At 45.7% G+C, this 23,171-nt stretch overlaps 1 protein-coding gene across 1 annotated transcript in view; it reads left to right on the plus strand.

The window, feature by feature from the left end:
• The first annotated feature begins 341 nt into the window (after positions 1-341).
• itga8 (integrin, alpha 8) overlaps positions 342-23,171 on the plus strand; it is a 65,156-nt gene continuing 42,326 nt past the window's right edge. Inside the window, exons 1-12 of the mRNA XM_036971671.1 lie at positions 342-1,250; positions 1,871-2,019; positions 4,213-4,313; positions 4,428-4,551; positions 6,939-7,000; positions 9,304-9,349; positions 11,174-11,299; positions 11,500-11,544; positions 12,069-12,112; positions 13,150-13,206; positions 13,328-13,380; positions 21,185-21,390. Of these exons, the coding sequence (XP_036827566.1) occupies positions 1,063-1,250; positions 1,871-2,019; positions 4,213-4,313; positions 4,428-4,551; positions 6,939-7,000; positions 9,304-9,349; positions 11,174-11,299; positions 11,500-11,544; positions 12,069-12,112; positions 13,150-13,206; positions 13,328-13,380; positions 21,185-21,390 (1,201 nt within the window). The 5' untranslated portion in view covers positions 342-1,062. The remainder of the gene's footprint in view (positions 1,251-1,870; positions 2,020-4,212; positions 4,314-4,427; positions 4,552-6,938; positions 7,001-9,303; positions 9,350-11,173; positions 11,300-11,499; positions 11,545-12,068; positions 12,113-13,149; positions 13,207-13,327; positions 13,381-21,184; positions 21,391-23,171) is intronic.

A 23,171-nucleotide genomic window follows, 5' to 3' on the forward strand; every position in this document is an offset into this window, starting at 1 on the left:
GAAACACACACACAGGACACACACACACACACTGGAGGAGTGATGTGAGCATAGTGGATTTTTCTGCTTTGATAAGATTACACTGTATATCTACAGGATGTTGGCTATGCAGCCAAGATGGCTAAAAAAAAAACGCACACCCACACATTGTGTCTGGATCAGAATAGGCTACAGTTTATTTATAGCTTAACTTTTGGGAGAGGACTCGCGCAGGACAGGGGATTGGTAACGCGTGCCGTGAAAACCCATCACACACACACACACATAGGCCTACACACACAAACACATTTCGACACACACATACAACGTGATAGGCCTAACCCGTCTTTAGTTTTAGTGCTCAGGCTGGCGTGTTTAACTTTAGATCTCAGTAATAATTACGCGAGGTAATTACCGGTGATTATTCTTTAATGGAAGGAAACGCACCTCATTAAACCGGTGCGGTCAGAATAAACGGTTTAATAATAAAACACAGCGAAACCCGAGATCTGTAATATCAGACATATCAGTATCACCACACTGACTGAAGTCATGTCATATTATATGGCCATTGTGCGTGCGCATTGTGCGAGCGAGCGAGCGAGAAAGAGAGAGAGATAATTAATACATCCAGTTTATAATATTTATTACTTCACGATCAAAACCTACGAAATGAGAAAATCGCTTTTTTCCCCATAAAACGATAGCTTGATGTAGCAGCCCCTTGGAGCGCGTTCTAATGTGGTCTGGATGCGGTCTTGAAGGGGGCGCGGGGGTCGAAGTGTTGCGAAACCGGGGCGCGCACAGAATACAAGCGCGCCGCGGCAGCGACAGGAGTCTGGCTACAGGCTGCAGAGTGTGTGTGAGTGAGAGCATCTATAGATCTGACCCGGAGGAGAGTGTGTGTGTAGCTTGTGTGGGAGACAGAAGGGAGAGCGGAATGCACGTGCACAACTTTGGATAACTCACCCGGCAGGACAGAAACACCTCTCTCGCTCCATCTCTTCTATCATCTATCTCTCTCCTTGCTAACGGATTCAAGCGGCGTGATAGACTACTGCTCTGGCTGCGGGGAAGGTGTTAATGTGTGCTTATAGGATGTGCACGTTCGGTGGGATGTTGTGTCGCGTGGTGTCGGTGCTGTGGCTGGTCCTTTCGGTGGTCTCGGGGTTCAACCTGCATGCGGAGCGCCCGGCCGTGTACCGAGGACCAGAGGGGAGCTACTTTGGTTACTCCGTGGACTTCTACCGACCGACCCCCGAAAGCAGCACGTGAGTGACAACAGTCCGAGACCACAACTATCAGTTTAAAACATTGAATTTTTTATGTTGTTAATTTAAATTTGGAACAGCCTACAAAGGTCTGCTGGTTCATGTTGGGCTAATATGAATTAGGTCTGGATTCCCAGAAAAACAACATGTCCGAACAGAGAGATGGGTTCACTCTCCTAATAAAATAGTAGAATAGAATATCATTAATTCAACAGGAAATTCGTCTTGCAAGTGAACACAAATACAGTTACAAATGTCACAGAATAGTAGACTAAGTTGGGACCGTTTTCCAAGCACACCAATATTTCATAGTGCTAGTAGCCAACTGTACCTATGCTTTCTGTGCTGACTCTGTCATTTGTAGAGGAACTGACGACTGTTTTATTACCAAGATGCTCCTATCATGTTTCTTGTTTCAGCTCCTTAGTTGTATGCACTGGATAAGAGCTTCCGCTAAATGACTAAAATATTAATGTGTCTTGCCCAATGAATATGTGTAATTATCTGTCTCTCTAGCAGTGTGTGTGTCTCTATGTGCTAAAGACCATTTATTTCTCTTAAGTTTTGTGTGAACATTCGGTTAGTGGCATTATATCTCTGTCATGACTGTGTCCCTGCAGGTTGAGTGTGTTGGTGGGAGCGCCCAAGGCCAACACATCCCAGCCAGGCATCATAGAGGGAGGAGCTGTCTACTACTGTCCCTATCCCCCAAACCCCGACTCCACCAAGCAACCCTACAGCTGCACACAGATACCCTTCGACAACGCCAGTGAGTTACACCATGCTGTGTACCTGTGTGTGTGTGTGTGTGTGTGTGTGTGTGTGTGTGTGTGTGTGTGACGTGTGTGTGCGTGTGTGTGTGTGTATGTGCTAGTTCTGCTCGTACAAAGTTCATGAGTGAGTATGAAGGGGTTAACTCCTGCCCATGTGGTTGGCTTCAGGTTTCAGGAGCACAGAAGAGCCGTACGTGTGTGTGTGTGTGTGTGTGTGTGTGTGTGTGTGTGTGTGTGTGTGTGTGTGTGTGTGTGTGTGTGTGTGTGTGTGTGTGTGTGTGTTCCTGTTAGAAGTGTAATTTCACCCGATGCACTTCATCCGGACAAATAACAGAACACAAGAGAGCGCCCTCACCACTAATGTGTGTAAGTGTGTGCATGTTCCGTGTGTGTGTGTGTGTGTGTGTGTGTGTGTGTGTGTGTGTGTGTGTGTGTGTGTGTGAGACACACACACACATACAGAGGGCCATAGAAAAATAACTACTATTAATTTATATGAGAAAGATATGTTAGTGGGTGGTGAATGAATGCATCTGTCTGTCTGGTGTTCTGGAATTCACCCCTGGTTCTTTACTGAAAACGACTTCCTGTTGCACCAATCGATCTATTCTGATAGGATGGGCAATCAATTTCATAGAGATGAATAACTCCTCTACTCCCGTTCTCCCTAAATCTCTGCCTCGCTTCCTCTCTCTCGCTCTCTCTCTCTCCCTCTCTCTCCCTCTCTCTCTCCCTCTCTCCCTCTCTCTCTCTCTCTCTCTCTCTCTCTCTCTCTCTCTCTCTCTCTCTCTCTCTCTCTCGCTCTCTCTCTCTTTCTCTCTCTCTCTTTCTCTCTCTCTCCATCACTCTCTCAATTATCCTGGGGGAGGGGTAAAGTGTGAGTGTGTATGAAGCGGTCAGGGGGCTAGTCTGGGGTAAACTGTGAGCACATGGGAATTTAGTTTCCCTTTGAGACTGGAGGGGATAAGAGGGAGGGGAGGTCTGCTTTTTATTAGATCTTCAAATTCATCCTTGTGTGTGTGTGTGTGTGTGTGTGTGTGTGTGTGTGTGTGTGTGTGTGTGTGTGTGTGTGTGTGTGTGTGTGTGTGTGTGTGTGTGTGTGTGTGTGTGTGTGTGTGTGTGTGTGATTGATGTGCATGGATCTGGTGGAGATGGCTAGAGTTACTGTAGCCTCATTAATACAGGTACAAACTAGCGACATGAGAGACACACATCCACACATATAATCATCACACGCACGCACGCACAAGCACGCACACACACACACACACACACACACACACACGCACACACACACACACACACAGAGCCATACTGGGTAGGGCCTCAGTCAGCGAGAAAGACAGGGAGAGGAGGGGGAAGGAGAGAGAGTTTGAAGGAATTAAGCAATAAGACTAGAGAGGGTGCAATATGGTGATCAGTGGCATGGCTGTGGTGCGCCTGGCCTGGTGCAGTCAAAGTGAAGAGACCAAGCCACTTACTGGGTTAGGGGTTAGGAACAGTGCAGGTGCGCATGAGGTCATTCTAATGACAAAACGTGGCATAAGATGTATGGGGACTGTTCACTCAAATTTCATAATTAGTTAAACTCTTTCTTACCTTGTCATCTAGAATGGGCCAGGAGAAACTGCGGTCTTCAGTGTGTGTGTAGGTTGCTGGTGTTTTATGAGGCGTAGAGACTCCGTCTCTCTAAACAGGCCCAGCTGGCCTTCAATAACACAGGAAAGGATTTACAATGAAGCAGGCTAACATCCACTGACACACACACACACACACACACACACGCACACACACACGCACACACACACACACACACGCACACATGCACACACACACACACACACACACACACACACACACACACACACACACACACACACACACACACACACACACACACACACACACACACACACACACACACACACACACACACACACACACACAGTCATACACATTTACAGCATGACAATGGACATTAAAGATCAAGGTGTGTTTCTAGAAATTTCAATAGAAACATTTTAAAAAGTTAGTGTTACTTTAGTTAGCTTCCAAATCTGGGCCTTCCATGGTGTATAGGCAGGCATGACCCATGTTGTACAGAGACTAGACCTATTAGGTCTGGGGCAGGTCGATTAATGCCATAATAAAACTCTCTTCCTCTTTCCCTCACCCATCTCTCTCTATAGATAACAGGATGATTAAGGTTAATGGCACCAGGGAGCCTCTGGAGTTCAAGTCTCACCAGTGGTTTGGAGCCTCAGTTAGAACTCACAAAGGAAAAGTGGTGGTGAGGAATGATATTCTGTCTAACCCTAATCCGTCATAGATGTAAACCATCAGTGCTATGACTAACTAATACACTTTGAACCAGCCATGTGTGTGTGTGTGTTTGTGTGTCTAGGCCTGTGCTCCTCTCTACCACTGGCGTACTGTGAAGGTGAACAGTGAGAAGGACCCGGTAGGAACCTGCTATGTTGCCGTGCAGAACTTCAGCGCCTACGCAGAATACTCACCCTGTAGGACCAGTGAGTTCACACACACACACACACACACACACACACACACACACACACACAACGTACAAACACATACACACGAACACGCATACGCACTTGTGATGGTGGGGAAAAAATCGATGATATTATATCGATACTTTGACTCCAAGTATCGATTTGTAAAATGTATTTATACATGTTTTTATGCTAGGTAGCATTAGCTAATCGGCTGAACCTGCGCCAAAACTCAGGTATTTTTTATCTTCTTTTTAAATAGTGAGCCAACATGTTTTCAGCATTTTTATTTCCATGGCTGATTAAAACTCATTTTCTCATGCTCTCTCTTGTCTCTCTGCAGCAGACATGCAGAGTAGTGAGCAATCAAGTTGCAATAAAAGCGAACATAAAATTGCAATAAAATCGCAGTAGCGAATTGCAATATGTATAGAACATATAGAATATGTGAGAATCATGAGAAACCCTGGCAATTTCCAGCCCTAATACACACACAACAAATTGCAAGACAACAGCATCTTGTAGTAACAGAGGCTAGATACTCAGTACTCCGATATACTGTCTATGGGATGGAGACTAACAGGCTACAGTCAAAACCATTAACAGGATAAGAAGCTAAGGTCACTATCAGGTGGCCATTTGTAAACACCCACTGGAACACACAACTAGTCTTGGGCGGTATACCGTATATACCGTATAGCGGGGTATATGAAAAAAGCCACTGGATGGTTTTTCAATACTGTCAAAACAAAAGTTTTTCAATTCATTTGAATATTTCTAGCTACTTTTGAAGTTATTACCTGCAGTCAACTTGTGCAATACCTTAGGAGATAAAGCAGATTGCGTTCTTCATTTTAACCTGCCACAATATTTTAGATGAAGCTCACAGTAGTTCCCCAGAACAGTTGAGCTAGTCACGTGTTTGTTTGTAAATAGCACAATGGGAGAAAGCGAGCTGGTGAGACCATAGCTTTCTATATCTCTCTGCGAGTCTCTGTTGTGCAGCGCACATGCTAAATAAGGGCTTTCTGCCAGAAGTCAAAGAGCTCTGGATGAGTTATCTGTATTGCTGCCATTTTTTCCCTGTGCATCTACCAATATTTTTTTTCTCCCCCGTTCATCTCCCATCTACACATGCTGCTCTTCTTTTAGAAAACCACGCATCACAACTTTGTTCATTTGCACAACATCTCTTGTTCACTTTTGCTTGGAAACGTCCACACTCACCGAAAATGACATGTGGTAGGTACTAGCTATGCTTGTTTACCTTCATGAGCTGTATTTGCCTGTCTGCAATTAGTTTTTGGTCGTTTTCGCTCGTTAGCATTTAGCTATGTAAATTTCACTATTAGTTTGTGCAAACTTTATTAGCATTCTGGTAATAGAGGCCCAGTGGGCTTTTCTTGTGTTTGTAGACCCCCCTTGTGTGCTATGCCGGTAATACCGTAAATCCCGGTATGAGAGAAGGAAGGTATGATATTATGAAAATCTGAATACCGTACAACCTAATCATTGACTCTCAACAAAAACATCCTGACACACAAACATTTACACATTCACACACACACACACGCACGCACGCACACACACACACACACACACACACACACACACACACACACACACACACACACACACACACACACACACACACACACACACACACACAAACAGATCTGGTGTTTTAGTGATTCTGGAGGTTATTTAAGGGTTTGTTTTATGTTGTCAGTGAGATTTGACAACATCGACATCAAACAAAGAAAAACATAAAACATTCTACTCTACTGGACAGTTTTTATTGAGATCAACGTGATGGTCCCAAGGGGGTTGGACGCACAATGCTACTGTACAAACCTAGCACACTAGCATTCGCGCACGCACGCACACATACACATATACACACACACGTATGCACACACACACACTCAGTCTCTGTAATGTTTCCAACCCAGTGTGTGTGTTTCAACCTTTCTCTCTGGGAGCTCCTTGTTTAGATTTTAATGTGGATTTATGACCTCTGAGCTTACACACTCCAGCTTACACACATAGCAGTCAGTATGTGTGTGTGTGTGTGTGTGTGTGTGTGTGTGTGTGTGTGAGTGTGTGTGCGTGCGTGCGTGCGTGTGTGCGTGCGTGTGTGCGTGGTTACGACTCATTTCACCTCTCCTCGGGGTGCCTCTGGAACACGGGGAATGATTCATTATCAGCCAGGTTTATATACACACACACCATGCACTCCGATTTCTTCCACATAGAGTTTGGACATATGGAATAGTGGAGAGGTAAAGTTCGAGCTACATGGAGGGCCAGGGTCAGACTTTGTGGAACACTTCAACTAATAACAATTCATCATAGGAGGATTGAAACGTTGTTCTGATATGGTGTGTGATTGTGTTTGTCAGATGATCCAGACCCGGAGGGACAGGGTTTCTGCCAGGCCGGGTTCAGTGTGGACTTCACCAAGGTAACAACCATCACTACCCACGTGACGTCCTCATCACCGTCCATGTCATGACATCCTCATCACCGTCCATGTCATGACATCCTCATCACCGTCCATGTCATGACATCCTCATCACCGTCCATGACATGACATCCTCATCACCGTCCATGTCATGACATCCTCATCACCGTCCATGACATGACATCCTCATCACCGTCCATGTCATGACATCCTCATCACCGTCCATGTCATGACAAAATACATGTTTGTCATAACACCCTCCCTCCTCCTCATCCTCCCTTTCTCTTTATCTGACCCGTCCTCTCTCAAGACAATAGAGAGACACACAATAAGGGTTAGAGGGGAGAGAGCTAGGAGGCATGAAACTTTGTCCGTGAGTGGGGAGGGGATAACTGAAAATTAGCTGTTATTTGCAGAGAGGTTTGGAACTGACTTTCTTATTGGTCTATTAACTAATTTATTACCTGGTGATGACACCAGTCAGGCCAAAACTACAACCCAACAAAATAGGCTGGCATTTCAGGTGGTCTTTTCAAACAGCTCTTACACTAAAAGGGCATTAGAATAATGTGGAAATATATATAAAACACAGGAAAATCATGTTTCTGACTGCACTGGGCCTTTAAAGTGCATTGAATTTTGTTTAACACAGGCGGATGAAGTATCGTCGCTTATATGATCCTGTGGGGTCACGATCAGGGGCTCTCGTCCCGACCCAGATGTATATACAGTGCATTCGGAAAGTATTCAGACCCTTTTCCACATTTTATTACGTTACAGCCTTATTCTAAAAAAAATATGTTTTTTAAATCCTCATCAATCTACACACAGTACCCCATAATGACATAGTGAAAACAGGTTTTCAGAATTAAAAAAATACAGAAATGTGTGAGGCTCGAAATTGAGCTCCATTCCATCCTGATCATCCTTAATATGTTTCTACAACTTGATTGGAGGCCACCTGTGGTAAATTCAATATATTGGACATGATTTGGAAAGGCAAACACCTGTTGACAGTGCATGTCAGAGCAAAAACCAAGCCATGAAGTTGAAGGAATTGTCCGTAGAGCTCCAAGACAGGAGGCACAGAACTGGGGCAGGGTACCAAAATATTTCTGCAGCATTGAAGATCTCCATCGACACAGTGGCCTCATTCTTAAATGGGAGAAGTTTGGAACCACCAAGACTCCTCCTAGACTTGGCCAACCGGCCAAACTGAGCAATCTGGGGAGAAGGGCCTTGGTCAGGGAGGTGACCAAGAACCCGATGGTCACTCTGACAGAGCTCCAGAGTTTCCCTGTGGAGATGGGAGAACCTTCCAGAAGAACAAACATCTCTGCAGCACTCCACCAATCAGGCCTTTATGGTAGAGTGGCCAGACAGAAGCCAATCCTCAGTAAAAGGAACCTGACAGTCAGCTTGGAGTTTGCCAAAAGGCACCTAAAGGACTCTCAGACCATGCGGATCTAGATTGTCTGGACTGATGAAACCAGGATTTAACATCTTGGCCTAAATGCTAAGCGTCACATCTGGAGGAAACCTGGCACCATCCCTACGATAAAGCAGGGTGGTGGGGATGTTTTTCAGCGGCAGGGACTGGGAGATCTGTCAGGATTGAGGGAAAGATGCAAAGTAAAGTACAGAGAGACCCTTGATGAAAACCTGCTCCAGAGCGCTCAGGACCTCAGACTGGGGCGAAGGTTCACCTTCCAACAGGACAACAACCCCAAGCACACAGCCAAGACAATGCAGGAGTGGCATCGGGACAAGTCTCTGAATGTCCTTGAGTGGCCCAGCCAGAGCCCAGACTTGAACCCGATCGGACATCTCTAGAGAGACCTGAAAACAGTTGTGCAGCGACGTTCCCCATCCAACCTGACAGAGCTTGAAAGGATCTGCAGAGAAGAATGGGAGAAACTGCACAAATACAGGTGTGCCAAGCTTGTAGCGTCATACCCAAGAAGATTCACGTCTGTAATTGCTTCCAAAGGTGCTTCAACAAAGTACTGAGTAAAGGGTCTGAATACCTATGTAAATGCAATATTTCTGTTTATTAATTTTTTATACGTTTTCAAAAATATGTAAAAACCTGTTTTTGCTTTGTCATTATGGGGTATTGTGTGTAGATTGATGAGGTGGAATAAAACAATTTAATACATTTTAGAATAAGGCTGTAACATAACAAAATGTGAAAAAAGTCCAGGGGTCTGAATATTTTCCGAATACACTGTAAATTCAGCTTTTGTCCAGTCTTGAAGAAGTTAGTCCTAACCCTAGACTGACCCTGACTTTCTCTTCCTCAGGAGGGGACACTGGTGGTGGGCGGACCTGGAAGCTTCTACTGGCAAGGTAACATTAGCCCCCTCTATGTGAAACACTAGAATTGCAAACAAAAAGGCAGAGAGACAAAGAGAGGGGGAGAAAGAGGTGAGTTTAGCAGCACGATCAAGGAACATTCCAGCACCAGACCTGGATTCACATAGTATTTGATGAAGCACTGCTCCAGTTAATTTCTCTCATTCCTGATGTGCAGTTTGATCCCAGGAGAAGCCAGAGTAGGACAAGGTAGAGTGAGAGACCCTCCCTCCTCTCTCTCTGACAGGAAGTGTTTGAGTGAGTCTAGGCTCAGTTGTAATGAGCTGATCAGAGGGTAATGGGGTGTGGAGGAACTCCCACTCTCCATGGTAATGGGTGTGTGAGTTGGAGGGCAGACACCTGCTTCAGTCTGACAGTGGACCTTGACATTTGAAGGTGTGTGGGTGGATGTGTGTGATGTCTCCTCGCTTATCTTCATTGAATGGAAATTAGCACACAGCTGTGTGTGTGTGACAATGAGTGTGCATGCAAGTCTGCATTTATGTGTGTGAATGAGAGACAGTTACTAATACAGAGTAGTAAACTCTCCTCCTTTGATCATGGTCATTCCCATCATGTTAACCTCTGTGCCCTATCGCTCCAGTCACTTAATTCATTTAAAAATGAAAGAGGATATGAACGTGCTTTTACAACAAGAACTGCCTACTCTGTCTGCCATATGCCTTTAAAATTGAGAGATAGACAGAAGTGGGTAAGAGAGAGATGGATAGTCAGTGAGTCTTTTTATGAATTAATATTATGTTGTATTAATCCTTTGTTGAAGGTGGTTTATGATCTCTCTATGCCCCTGGTTTGTGTGTGTGTGTGTGTGTGTGTGTGTGTGTGTGTGTGTGTGTGTGTGTGTGTGTGTGTGTGTGTGTGTGTGTGTGTGTGTGTGTGTGTGTGTGTGTGTGTGTGTGTGTGTGTGTGTGGGCATGAAATTGCCCTCAGCTTGGCTCAGCTTCCTGGTGTTTAAACACTTCCTCTAGATGTTTATAAAAGCTCTCAGAGCAGAGAGTTTATGGTCTCTAATATACAGCTATTATCACAGGTGTTTATGCTGAGTTATTATGGGAAGCCTTTTATACAGCTTATTATCAGAGGATCTGAAGGAACCTCTTATACTATCAGTAATGAGGAAGTCTGCAGAGGGTTAGGGGTCTGTCTCTGTGATTAGGAGCTGTCTGTGGAGTGGGTCTGTTATTATGGTGTGTGTGTGTCTGGAGAGGCTCTGTTTCTGTGTCTGTGGTTATGGTTATGGTCTGTGAAGATGGTCTGTCTTGTCTGAGTAGAAGGTCTGTGTTTGTGTGTCTGTGATTTGGGTTAGTGTCTTTGTAGGTATGCATCTATAATTAGGGTTAGCGTCCATGTCTGTGAAGGGAGTTAGGGAAAGTGGGAGTCTGAGACAGGGGCAATTTCTCTCTGTCAGTACCCACCACATTAAGGAGGATTGATGTGAGGTTGAGGGCAGCTGAAGATAAAGCAGTAGGCCTATGTTTGTCTGACCTCCCCCTCCACAGCATGGCATTTGCTACAATAGCAGAGAAATAGAGAGCATAAGCTCTCTTTTAGACAGTGACTAATATGCAACACAGTGTGTGTGTTTCATTCTAACTCCTGGTAACGGGGTGTTTCAGTGTTCCTCAGGGAAGAGCTCCTCATACCTGTGAGTTTCAAAACAAAGGGCAGGAAAGTGTGTGTAGGGGCGTGCATGTTTGTGTGACAGAATGACAGTGCAGAAGTTATTGCTCCCCATTGGGTCTGGGGTTGGCCTGTCCGTTGCTGACCATTGTGTGTTTCTGACCTCTCTCTCTCCAGGTCAGGTGATGACTGCAGGCGTAGCAGAGATATTGAATGGTTACTCTCTGAAAGCCGTGCTCAGGAGAGTCCATGGAGAGAAACAGACCCACGCTGCAGCTGATACCCATGACGACAGCTACCTAGGTAACACACACACACAGTTTCATCTACACACACAAACACACACACACACACACACACACACACACACACACACACACACACACACACACACACACACACACACACACACACACACACACACACACACACACACACACACACACACACACACACACACACACACACGAGCACTCACTAACTAATATCTCTCTTGTCTACAGGTTACTCTGTGGCAGTGGGGGAATTCACAGGAGACTCAGAGCAAGGTAAAAGACAACACTTTCATCCCTGTGTGTTTGGTGCTTGCAGTGTTTCAGAGGCTAGTCCGATGGACAGTAAGTAACTAGTAACTACACTGCAAACTAAACAAGAAAAGTAACTTGCTACAAAACCATATTTTCTGCCTCCTACATCATCTTCTTAATTAAAACATGGCACCAAGGGTTGACACATGGTTGTATAATGATTTTATACAAGGGTTGTATTGTGGTTGTAGGCTGGTTGTGTTCTCATCTTTGAATTCCTTAAAGCTGGATCTTGCTGGGCTGGGTTTGTGGTCTGGTCTATACCGGGAACAGGGTTTGGGGGAGGTACTCAGATCAAAACCACTCTCTGTCTCTCTCTATCTTTCTCTTTCCCTTCCATCATCAGTCAATCTGTTGTCAGCTTTTAGTGTCTTCAGTCAGGGTGGCCTAGAGACAGAGACACACTGAAAGGCAGGCATCCAGACAGGCAGACAGAAGAGCAGGCAGGCAGTGTTATATAATGTTTGTTCCTCTCTCCTTTCCAGAGCTGATAGCTGGGGTTCCGAGAGGGGCACAGAACTTTGGATATGTGAGTACAGAATCACACACACACATACACACGCATGTAAACATGCATAGCAGCACACACACACACAGTATATGTAAGTATGGAATTATACAATTCCTGCGTGTCCAGAGAGGAAATGTTTCCAAAATAGAATTCCATTCCTAGTTTATATCGCTTAGCAACAACAAATCCCCCCACTCTGACCACAACACAGTCCTAACTCACACCAAGACATTTGTCTCCTTAATGACACACGACTTCCGCTCCATAAGAGCTGACCCAGCCTGACCCCTTTCCCTGACACACACACGACCCCCTCACCTCTAACACACACTGAAATCTAGATAGAGATGTATTCAGAGCAGACAAGCCTGTGTGGTTGTGTCAACAGGCTCTGGGGCCGGTAGCCCTCACATTTGTGGTCAGTCGGCGTCAGGGTTAGGCCTGTTTGGCCTGATGAGACTAGAGTAGCTGTCAGCCCACGTTAGGCCTCTCAGACCTGGCGAGACAACCAGCCTGACACCCCTGAGAGAGAGGAGGAGGGAGGGGCCAGGGAGTTAAGTGTCTGCACATGTCTTTCCTTCTGTCTGCCCCTCTGTCTGTCATTCCGATCGACAGTCTAACTGTCTGTGTGTATGTCTGTCCATCTGTTCGTTTCTCTGCCTGTCTGCCTGTCTGTTTCTCTATATTTGTTGGTGTTTTGTGTATGTGTTTGTCTCTCTAACTTTGTGAGTGCATGCACATGTGTGTGGTTGAGTGTGTGAATGTGTAGCCCCTGGCTGTCTCCATGTGGTTGTTATTGTAGGTCTTTTGAAGGAATTCTTAGCCCCCCTGTCTCCCCCACAACTGGGGTTATGGAAATGGAGGGTATGGAACAGAGGAGGGGGAGGGGTGAGGCAGTGGGGACAATGGGGGGTGAAGGAGGGAGATAGGGGGAAGGGGGACCAGGCAGAGGGAAAGAAAGAGTTTCTATTTCAGCTCATTACATCCTGTGTATGCGTTTGCATGATGCATGTGTGTACCTGTATCAGGTGTGTGACTCTTGTGTTCTGTTTCAGGTAGCTGTGATTAACTCCACTAATCTGACATTCATCATGAACTTCACAGGAGAGCAGGTCAGCAACACACAGTAACCTCACACACGTACACACACGACTATTAATCTTTTACCCAACTACTTTATAGCACCACTGTACATCACTGACTGTAGAGTCATGTTGTGAAATGTTTTGTCAGATGGCTTCCTACTTTGGCTATTCTGTGGCTGTTACTGACCTCAATGGAGACGGGTGAGTTATCTATCTTTCTATCGCTCTATCTTTCATCTCTCTCTCACATTTTCAATTTAAGGGGTTTTACTTTTTTCTGTCTCTCTTGACTCTTTTGTCTCTCTTTGTCTATCGGCACCTTTGTCACTCTTTCCCTCTCTTCCTGTCCCTACACATCTTCATGGTTCTTGTAGTGAAAGAATTGTTTAGTCTGAGCCAAGAATGGAGAGAGGGAGGGAGGGAGAACATTTTTCAGCATGTTCTTTGAAGAAGAAAGATAGATTTAGAGTTAGATAAACTTGGATTTTCTTGTCAGGAACATATACAGGATTCTACCCTCTACAACATAACCTTCACTCCAAATCAAAACTCAAAACCTACAACCTGATTTTGGCTATACAGCAAATGCTCTGGAAAACAACAGAAACCTGAAAACACCATCCAACCTGGAACTGAGTGAGTAATGTTTAGTCTGAAGCTATATTTTATTTCCAAAATCCAAGAAGAAAAATACGTTACATTACTTTATAAGGGCTGAATGCTAAATTAAGGCTGCCAAGCTTGATACAACACTAATTAGCACTGACGTGTCAAGTGAGAGGTGTCAAAGACCTTTAGCCCAAAAATGGCAGGATAGTCGCAGTCTACTCCAACCAAATGGAGAGGCCTTAGAAGCTGCCTCCTGCTGTTCAGAGGTAATTAAAATACAGTACCCTGTGTATGTAAAGAATGATGAGGCAAGAAAATATCACAAAATGAAGCTTCATATGGAAAATCAAGAGACACTTTTTGCTGACTATTATAATAATGGGAACATCAGCAACCTCATCTTCCACACAAACCATCCCCTGGCATGGCACATTGCTATATTAGCACACTACCCCTCTGTTAAGAGGGGGGGGAGTTAACGAGGGGTGGAAACTCAGGATACTAGACAACGAGGAGTCTGAGTCAGGTAATATAAATCTCTATAAGTCTGGAACAGTATTGGTACAGGGCAACCCCAAAGAGTTTCAGCTGGACTTTCACCTAATCAAAGAATTTGCCCAGCTGGACAAGCTCTCCCTTGAGAATAATACCCCCACCCCGAGCGGGTCAGACCAGACCTCTTCTTTATATAACCCTACAGACGAGCAACCCCAAGTGGAAAGTCAACCTCCCAGCACCGAGTACTACCCCCTCATTGAAAAGAAGGATCAATTTACCCAGCTGGAGGTAAGGCAGGTGGAGCTGGGTCAGCAGGTGATTACACTCCAGTCAGCACAGACCCAGACAACAGTCCAGCACAACAACACCCCCTTAACGTAACCAGACCCTGAAGGTGGAGAGAGACATATCTTCACTCTGGACTGTGGTGAGACAACTTCAACGATATATAAAGCAAGAGCAGGAGAAGAACAGAACACTAGAGGAGAGGATCAGACTGCTGGAGGAGAGGATCAGACTGCTGGAGGAGAGGATCAGACTGCTGGAGGAGAGGATGAGGGGGATGGCGTGTGACAGAGAACAACCCACTAGAGAGGTGGCCACCCCTGCAGAGAAGCCAGCAGAACAGCCCACCTCAGCTTCCGACAAAAGTCTCGACACCACAGCAGAACAGTCCACACCAGACCCTGACCATAGCGTCAACATCACAGCAGAACATACAAATTAAGAACCCCAAGCCCAATGGATCTCACCCCTTCTGAGCATCCCCCCATACAGCGGGTAAACGCAAGTATTTCCCGTGACTGTGCCTCAAAACCAAAGGTTTTCCTTGCCCACCACTCCATCCTGGACTTGAACAGCCTCTATGACCAGGACCACCTATACAAGGCAGCAATGCCCATTTCCGCCAGGACCCTAAAAGGACATTGCTCTCAAACGCAGCCCCAACACTTCACTGTACCAGATTCTCAGCAGGATCTGCTCACACTTACTGGCCTGAGGCCAAACCACACGACCAACAACATTGGACACTATGGAACACAAAGCCTTCACTATCTCATCCTCTAATATCCAAGGCCTGAGGTCATCTGACTTGGCCTAAAGAGCAGGAACCTGGACTTCATCAAAGAAATCAGAAATACAGACATTGTCATCCTACAAGAAACCTGGTATAGAGGAGACGAACCCACTGGTTGCCCTCTAGGTTACAGAGAGCTGGTAGTCCCATCCATCAAACTACCAGGTGTGAAACAGGGAAGGGACTCAGGGGGTATGCTAATTTGATATAGAGCAGACCTAACTCACTCCATTAAATTAATCAAAACAGGAACATTTTACATTTGGCTATAAATTCAAAAGGAAATGATCTTAACAGATAAAAATGTCCTCCTGTGTGCTACCTATATCCCCATACTTTAATGAAGACAGCTTCTCCATCCTGGAGGGGGAAATCAATCATTTCCAGGCCCAGGGACATATACTAGTCTGTGGCGACCTAAATGCCAGAACCAGACAAGAACCTGAAACCCTCAGCACACAGGGGGACAAACACCTGCCTGGATGTGACAGCATTCCCTCCCCCATATGCCCCCCTAGGCACAACTATGACAACATAACCAACAAAAACGGGTCACAACTCCTGCAGCTCTGTCGCACGCTGGGTATGTACATAGGCAATGGTAGGCTTCGAGGGGACTCCTATGGTAGGTACACCTATAGCTCATCTCTTGGCAGTAGTACTGTAGACTATTTTACCACTGACCTCAACCCAAAGTGTTCACAGTCAGCCCACTGACACCCCTATCAGACCACAGCAAAATCACATTCTACTTGAACAGAGCAATACTCAATTATGAGGCATCAAAGCCAAAGGAACTGAGTAATATTAAGAAATGCTATAGATGGAAGGAATGTAGTTTGGAAACCTACCAAAAAACAATTAGGCAACAACAAATTCAATCCTTTTTAGACAACTTCCTGGACGAAACGTTCCACTGTAATAGTGTAGCTGTAAACTTGGCAGTAGAAAATCTTAACAGTATATTTGACCTCTCAGCTTTCCTATCAAATCTAAAAATCTCAAATAGAATACAGAAGAAAATGAACAACAATGACAAATGGTTTGATGAAGAATGCAAAACTCTAAGAAAGAAATTGAGAAACTTATCCAAGCAAAAACATAGAGACCCGGAAAACCTGAGTCTACGCCTTCACTATGGTGAATCACTAAAACGATACAGAAATACACTACAGAAAAAGAAGGAACAGCACGTCAGAAATCAGCGCAATGTAATTGAAGAATCCATAGACTCTAACCACTTCTGGGAAAATTGGAAAACACTAAACAAACAACAACACGAAGAATTATCTATCCAAAATGGAGATGTATGGGTAAACCACTTCTCCAATCGTTTTGGCTGTATAACAAAGAATAAAGAGCAAAAACATATACATGATCAAATACAAATCTTAGAATAAACTATTAAAGACTACCAGAACCCGCTGGATTCTCCAATTACCTTGAATGAACTACAGGACAAAATAAAAACCCTCCAACCCAAAAAGGCCTGTGGTGTTGATGATATCCTCAATGAAATGATCAAATATACAGACAACAAATTCCAATTGGCTATACTAAAACTCTTTAACATCATCCTTAGCTCTGGCATCTTCCCCAATATTTGGAACCAAGGACTGATCACCTCAATCCACAAAAGTGGAGACTAATTTGACCCCAATAACTACCGTGGGACATAAGTCAACAGCAACCTTGGGAAAATCCTCTGCATTTTCATTAACAGCAGACTGGTACATTTCCTCAATGTACTGAGCAAATGTCAATTGGCTTTTTACCAAATTATCATACGACAGATCACGTATTCACACTGCACATCCTAAATGACAAACAAACAAACCAAAACAACGGCAACGTCTTCTCATGCTTTGTTGAGTTCAAAAAAGCCTTTGACTCAATTTGGCATGAGGGTCCTGTCACGACTTCCGCCGAAGTCGACCGTCCGGCGGTTGACGTCACCGGCTTTCTAGTCACCATCAATCCATGTTTCAGTTTACAGCCATGGATCGCGTGCTGCAAACAATGGACAGATGGGAGAGAGGAGGCTTTCCTGTCAATCCTACTTCTTCACCTCCGTTGGCCCTGGAGTGGGCCAACGCCATCTGGGGAAGGGAAGGTCCGACTCTGGATGACTACGAGGACTTCTCCCGCCGCTCTCCCTTCAGGTGGATGATCAAAAACTACCCGGAAGCGGCGGGAGAAGTCCTCGTAGTCATCCAGAGTCGGACCTTCCCTTCCCCAGATGGCGTTGGAGAGATACTGTTTCATCTGAGACAGGAGATGAGGAGCGCTCAAGAGTTCGCACTGGACTTCCGAACTCTGGCAGCTGGTGCGGGATGGAGTGAGCAGGCCCTGATCGACCACTACAGGTGTAGTTTACGAGAGGACGTTCGCAAGGAGCTAGCCTGCAGGGACACTACTCTCAACCTGGACCAGCTGGTGGACTTGTCTATCCGGCTGAATAACCTGTTGGCCTCCCGCGGACGTCTGGATCGGGGTCCGCCCGTTCCATTTCCCAGCACCTTGGATCCCACACCGATGGAGTTAGGAGGGGCTGCTATGAGGGGGACCGGAGGGGGGAGCATTCCCTGCACCAACTGTGGCCGCAGAGGGCACACTGCTGGTCGGGGCTGGGGTGGTTCTCCAGGAGGTCGAGGTAGCAGGCGGAGCACTGGTGGGTCATCCCAGGTGAGTAGGCACACAACTCACCCAGAGCCCCCTGTTGCACACATGTGGTTAGCTATAGAATTTCTCCCCACATTCCCAGCATAAGGCGCTAGTAGATTCAGGTGCAGCTGGACGAGGAGAGAATTAGTCTCTTCCTGATCGACTCTCCTCTTCAGGTGCAGCACGAGGAGAGAATTAGTCTCTTCCTGATCGACTCTCCTGCGTTTCCTGTTGTATTTGGTCTTCCTTGGTTGGCCTCTCATGATCTTATTATTTTGTGGCAACAGAGGGCTCTCAAGGGATGGTCCTGTCAGTGTTCAGGGAGGTGTGTAGGTGTTTCCTTGGGTGCCGCAATGGTGGAAAGTCCAAAACAGGTTTCCACCATGCACATTCCCCCCCGAATATGCCGATTTGGCACTCACCTTCTGTAAAAAGAAGGCAACTCAATTACCACCCCATCGACAGGGGGATTGTGCCATAGACCTCTTGGTAGAAGCTGCACTTCCCAGGAGTCTTGTGTATCCTCTATCAAAGGAGGAGACGGTAGCTATGGAGACATATGTCACCGAATCTCTGTGACAGGGATACATTCAGCCTTCCATCTCCCCTGTCTCCTCCAGTTTATTCTTTGTGAAGAAGAAGGATAGAAGTTTGCACCCGTGTATTGATTATCGAGGTTTAAATAAGATCACGGTAAAATACAGTTACCCGCTACCGCTCATAGCCAGTATGACCGAGTCACTACACGGGGCGCGCTTCTTCACAAAATTGGACCTCAGGAGCGCTTACAACCTGGTGCGTATCCGGGCGGGAGATGAGTGGAGGACAGCATTTAGCACCACTTCTGGGCATTATGAGTACCTCGTCATGCCGTACGGGTTAATGAATGCTCCATCAGCCTTCCAATCCTTTGTAGATGAGATTTTCAGGGACCTGCACGGGCAGGGTGTAGTGGTGTATATAGATGACATTCTAATATACTCCGCTACACGCTAGACTGTTGGAACATGACCTGTACGTCAAGGCTGAGAAATGTCTGTTCTTCCAACAGTCCGTCTCCTTCCTATGGTACAGCTTTTCAGCGTCAGGGGTAGAGATGGAGAATGACCGCATTTCAGCCATGCATAATTGGCCGTCTCCAACCACGGTAAAGGAGGTGCAGCGGTTTTTAGGGTTTGCCAACTACTACCGGAGATTTATCCGGGGTTTTGGTCAGGTAGCGGCTCCCATTACCTCACTGCTGAAGGGGGGACCGGTGCGACTGCAGTGGGCAGCTGGGGCGGACAGGGCTTTTGGTCACCTGAAGGCTCTGTTTACCTCGGCTCCCGTGTTGGCTCATCCCGATCCCTCCTTAGTGTTCATAGTGGAGGTGGACGCGTCCGAGGCAGGGATAGGGGCTGTGCTGTCTCAGCGCTCGGGTACGACACTAAAGCTACGCCCATGTGCATTCTTTTCGAAGAAGCTCAGCCCGGCGGAGCGAAACTATGATGTGGGGGACCGGGAGTTGTTGGCTGTGGTCAAGGCTCTGAAAGCATGGAGACATTGGCTTGTGGGGGCTAGACACCCTTTTCTCATTTGGACTGACCACCGCAATCTGGAGTACATTCGAGCAGCGAGGAGACTGAACCCTCGCCAGGCAAGGTGGGCCATGTTCTTTACCCGTTTTGTTTTCACCCTTTCCTACAAACCAGGTTCCCAGAACGTTAAGGCAGACGCACTGTCCCGGCTGTATGATACAGAGGAGCGGTCCACGGATCCCACTCCCATAATTCCAGCTTCTGTCACGACTTCCGCCGAAGTCGGCCCTTCTCCTTGTTCGGGTGGTGTTCGGTGGTCGACGTCACCGGCTTTCTAGTCACCATCGATCCATGTTTCAGTTTTGTTTTGTTTTGTCTGTATTACATACACACCTGGTTTCAATTACATATCAGGTTCCTTATTTAACCCTCTGGCATACATTCCTGTTCTGTCCGTGATTGTTTATGTCGTTAGTGGTTGTGTCATGTGCTATTGTTTTTGTATGTTCCTATTTGGGATTTTGCTTGATATTTTCAGTAAACTCCGTTATGTTACTCAATACCTGTGTCCTGCGCCTGACTCCGCTATAACTCTGCATCCAATCGATGACAGGTCCGCTATACAAATTTATGGAAAGTGGTGTTGGGGGAAAAACATATAACATTATAAAATCCATGTACACAAACAACAAGTGTGAGGTTAAAATAGCCATGGGGTGAGACAGGGATGCAGCTTAAACCCCACCCTCTTCAATATATATATCAACGAATTGGCGCAGGCACTAGAAACGTCTGCAGCACCCGGCCTCACCCTACTAGAATCTGAAGTCAAATGTCTACTGTTTGCTGATGATCTGGTGCTTCTGTCACCAACCAAGGAGGGCCTACAGCAACACCTAGATCTTCTGCACAGATTCTGCCAGACCTGGGCAATGACAATAAATCTCAGTAAGACCAAAATAATGGTGTTCCAAAAAAGGTCCAGTCACCAGGACCACAAAAATAAATTCCATCTAGACACCGTTGCCATAGAGCACACAAACTATACATACTGTACCTTGGCCTAAACATCAGCGCCACAGGTAACTTCAAGAAGGGCCATCAAAATGAACATAAAATTTGACATACCAATTAGGATCTGGCTAAAAAAACTTGAATCGGTTATAGAACCCATTGCCCTTTATGGTTCTGAGGTCTTGGGTCCGCTCACCAACCAAGAATTCACAAAATGGGACAAACACCAAATTGAGACTGCATGCAGAATTCTGCAAAAACATAATCCGTGTACAATGTAAAACACCAAATAATGCATGCAGAGAAGAATTAGGCCAATACCCTCTAATCATCAAAATCCATTATTCAATTATTCAATTCTACAACCAAGATTCCCAAACCTTCCATAACAAAGCCATCACCTACAGAGAGATGAACCTGGAGAAGAGTCCCCTAAGCAAGCGGGTCCTAGATTGAATTGAGAGAGGATTGTTAGTATGTGTTCCAGCTGTAGCTTGTTCTCTGATTATGATGACTGAACTCTATTTCTGGAGCCAGACCACATCCTTTCTGACATGTCTGTATAACACACTCATCTACGTGTGTGTGTGTGTGTCTATTCTAAAGCTGTGTATCTTTCCCCCAGGTATGATGATGTACTGGTAGGAGCCCCTCTCTACATGGAGAGAGAGAGGGAGAGTAAGCCCAAGGAGGTGGGCCGTGTCTACCTGTACCTCCAGCACTCCCCGCTCACCTTCTCCGAGCCCCTTCTTCTGACGGGAACACACACCTTTGGACGCTTTGGCACTGCCATCGCCCCGCTAGGAGACCTCAACCAGGACGGATACAATGGTAAGCTGTGTGTGTGTGTGTGTGTGTATTTCCCCTCTTTCTTCCCGTTCAATGTCCACTCCCAGTGTATTGGTAGGCAGATATTTTTATATGGGGAGGCAGGTAGCCTAGTGGTTTGAGCGTTGGGCCAGTAACCGAAATGTTGCTAGATCAAATCCTAGAGCTGACAAGGTAAAAATCTGTCGTTCTGCCCCTTAACAAGGTACTGTTCCTAGGCCGTCATTGTAAATAATAATTTGTTCTTAACTGACTTGCCTAGTTAATTAAATAATTCGAAAAAAATCCCTCTTCATCTCTGGCTCTTTGGTCTTGGAGAGCGGATATCCTATCAGATGCTCCGATGGGGGAAACTGAAGGGTCTTCAGCCAATCATGAAGTGCGGTGTTAGAGTGTTTCCTTGTGAAGTTCTTCCCCCTCTTCCCGTAATTATGAGCAGGGTTATGGTGTGTGCGCGTGTGTATGTCAGAGAGAGAGAGAGAGAGAGAGTTATTTTTAATCTCCAGATGTCCGCTAAGATAGGGTCATCTGGAAGTTTCTGCCTCACGTTGTGTTTGTTTTATTAACACACACACACATCAGTGGAGGCAGCTGAGGGGAGAACGGATCATAACAAATGCTTTTCAGAGCCTCAGGCATGTGGTCTTGAACTGGGACCAATGAATATTTCTCTGTGGAACATATGATGACAATCCTACGTAGTTATTTATGTATGTGTTTATGTTTTTATGAATGTTTTAGAGCCACTCTCCCTCCACATCATCATCATCATCAGAACTAAATCAATAAATCTGAATCAATGTCTATCAGTGTAACGGTTTTCTTGAGGTGAAGGAGAGGCGGGCCAAAACGCAGTGTGGTGGTTATTCATGTTTTTTTAATATAGACACTATACATGAATAAACTAACAAAACAAGAAAAGTCAAAAAACCAAAACAGCCCTATCTGGTGCAAACACAGAGACAGGAACAATCACCCACAAACACACAGTGAAACCCAGGCTACCTAAGTATGATTCCCAATCAGAGACAACTAATGACACCTGCCTCTGATTGAGAACCATACTAGGCCGAAACATAGAAATACCCAAATCATAGAAAAACAAACATAGACTGCCCACCCCAACTCACGCCTGACCATACTAAATAATGACAAAACAAAGGAAATAGTCAGAACGTGACAATCAGTGTTGAGGCATAACAATCAGTCACTCAAATGCACGTATAAGACAACAACTTCTCCCTCAATGTGAGCAAGACAAAGGAGCTGATTGTGGACTATAGGAAAAAGCGGGCAGAAGAGGCCCCCATTAACATTGACGGGACTGTAGTGGAGTGGGTCAAGAGTTTCAAGTTCCTTGGTGTCCACATCACCAACAAACTATCATGGTCCAAACACCCCAAGACAGTCATGCAGAGGGCATGACAAAACCTTTTCCCCCTCCGGAGACTGAAAATATTTGGCATGGGTCCCCAGATCCTCAAAAAGTTCTACAGCTGCACCATCGAGAGCATCCTGACCGGTTGCATCACCTGCTGGTATGACAACTGCTTGGCATCTGACCGTAAGGCGCTACAGAGGGTAGTGCGTACAGCCCAGTACATCACTGGGGCCAAGCTTCCTGCCATCCAGGACCTACAGTTGAAGTCGGAAGTTTACATACACCTTAGCCAAATACATTTAAACTCAGTTTATCACAATTCCTGACATTTAATCCAAGTAAAAATGCCCTGTCTTAGGTCAGTTAGGATCACCACTTTATTTTAAGAATGTGAAATGTCAGA

Source organism: Oncorhynchus mykiss, chromosome 3, assembly GCF_013265735.2.
Source record: "Oncorhynchus mykiss isolate Arlee chromosome 3, USDA_OmykA_1.1, whole genome shotgun sequence".
NCBI classification, from domain to species: domain Eukaryota; kingdom Metazoa; phylum Chordata; class Actinopteri; order Salmoniformes; family Salmonidae; genus Oncorhynchus; species Oncorhynchus mykiss.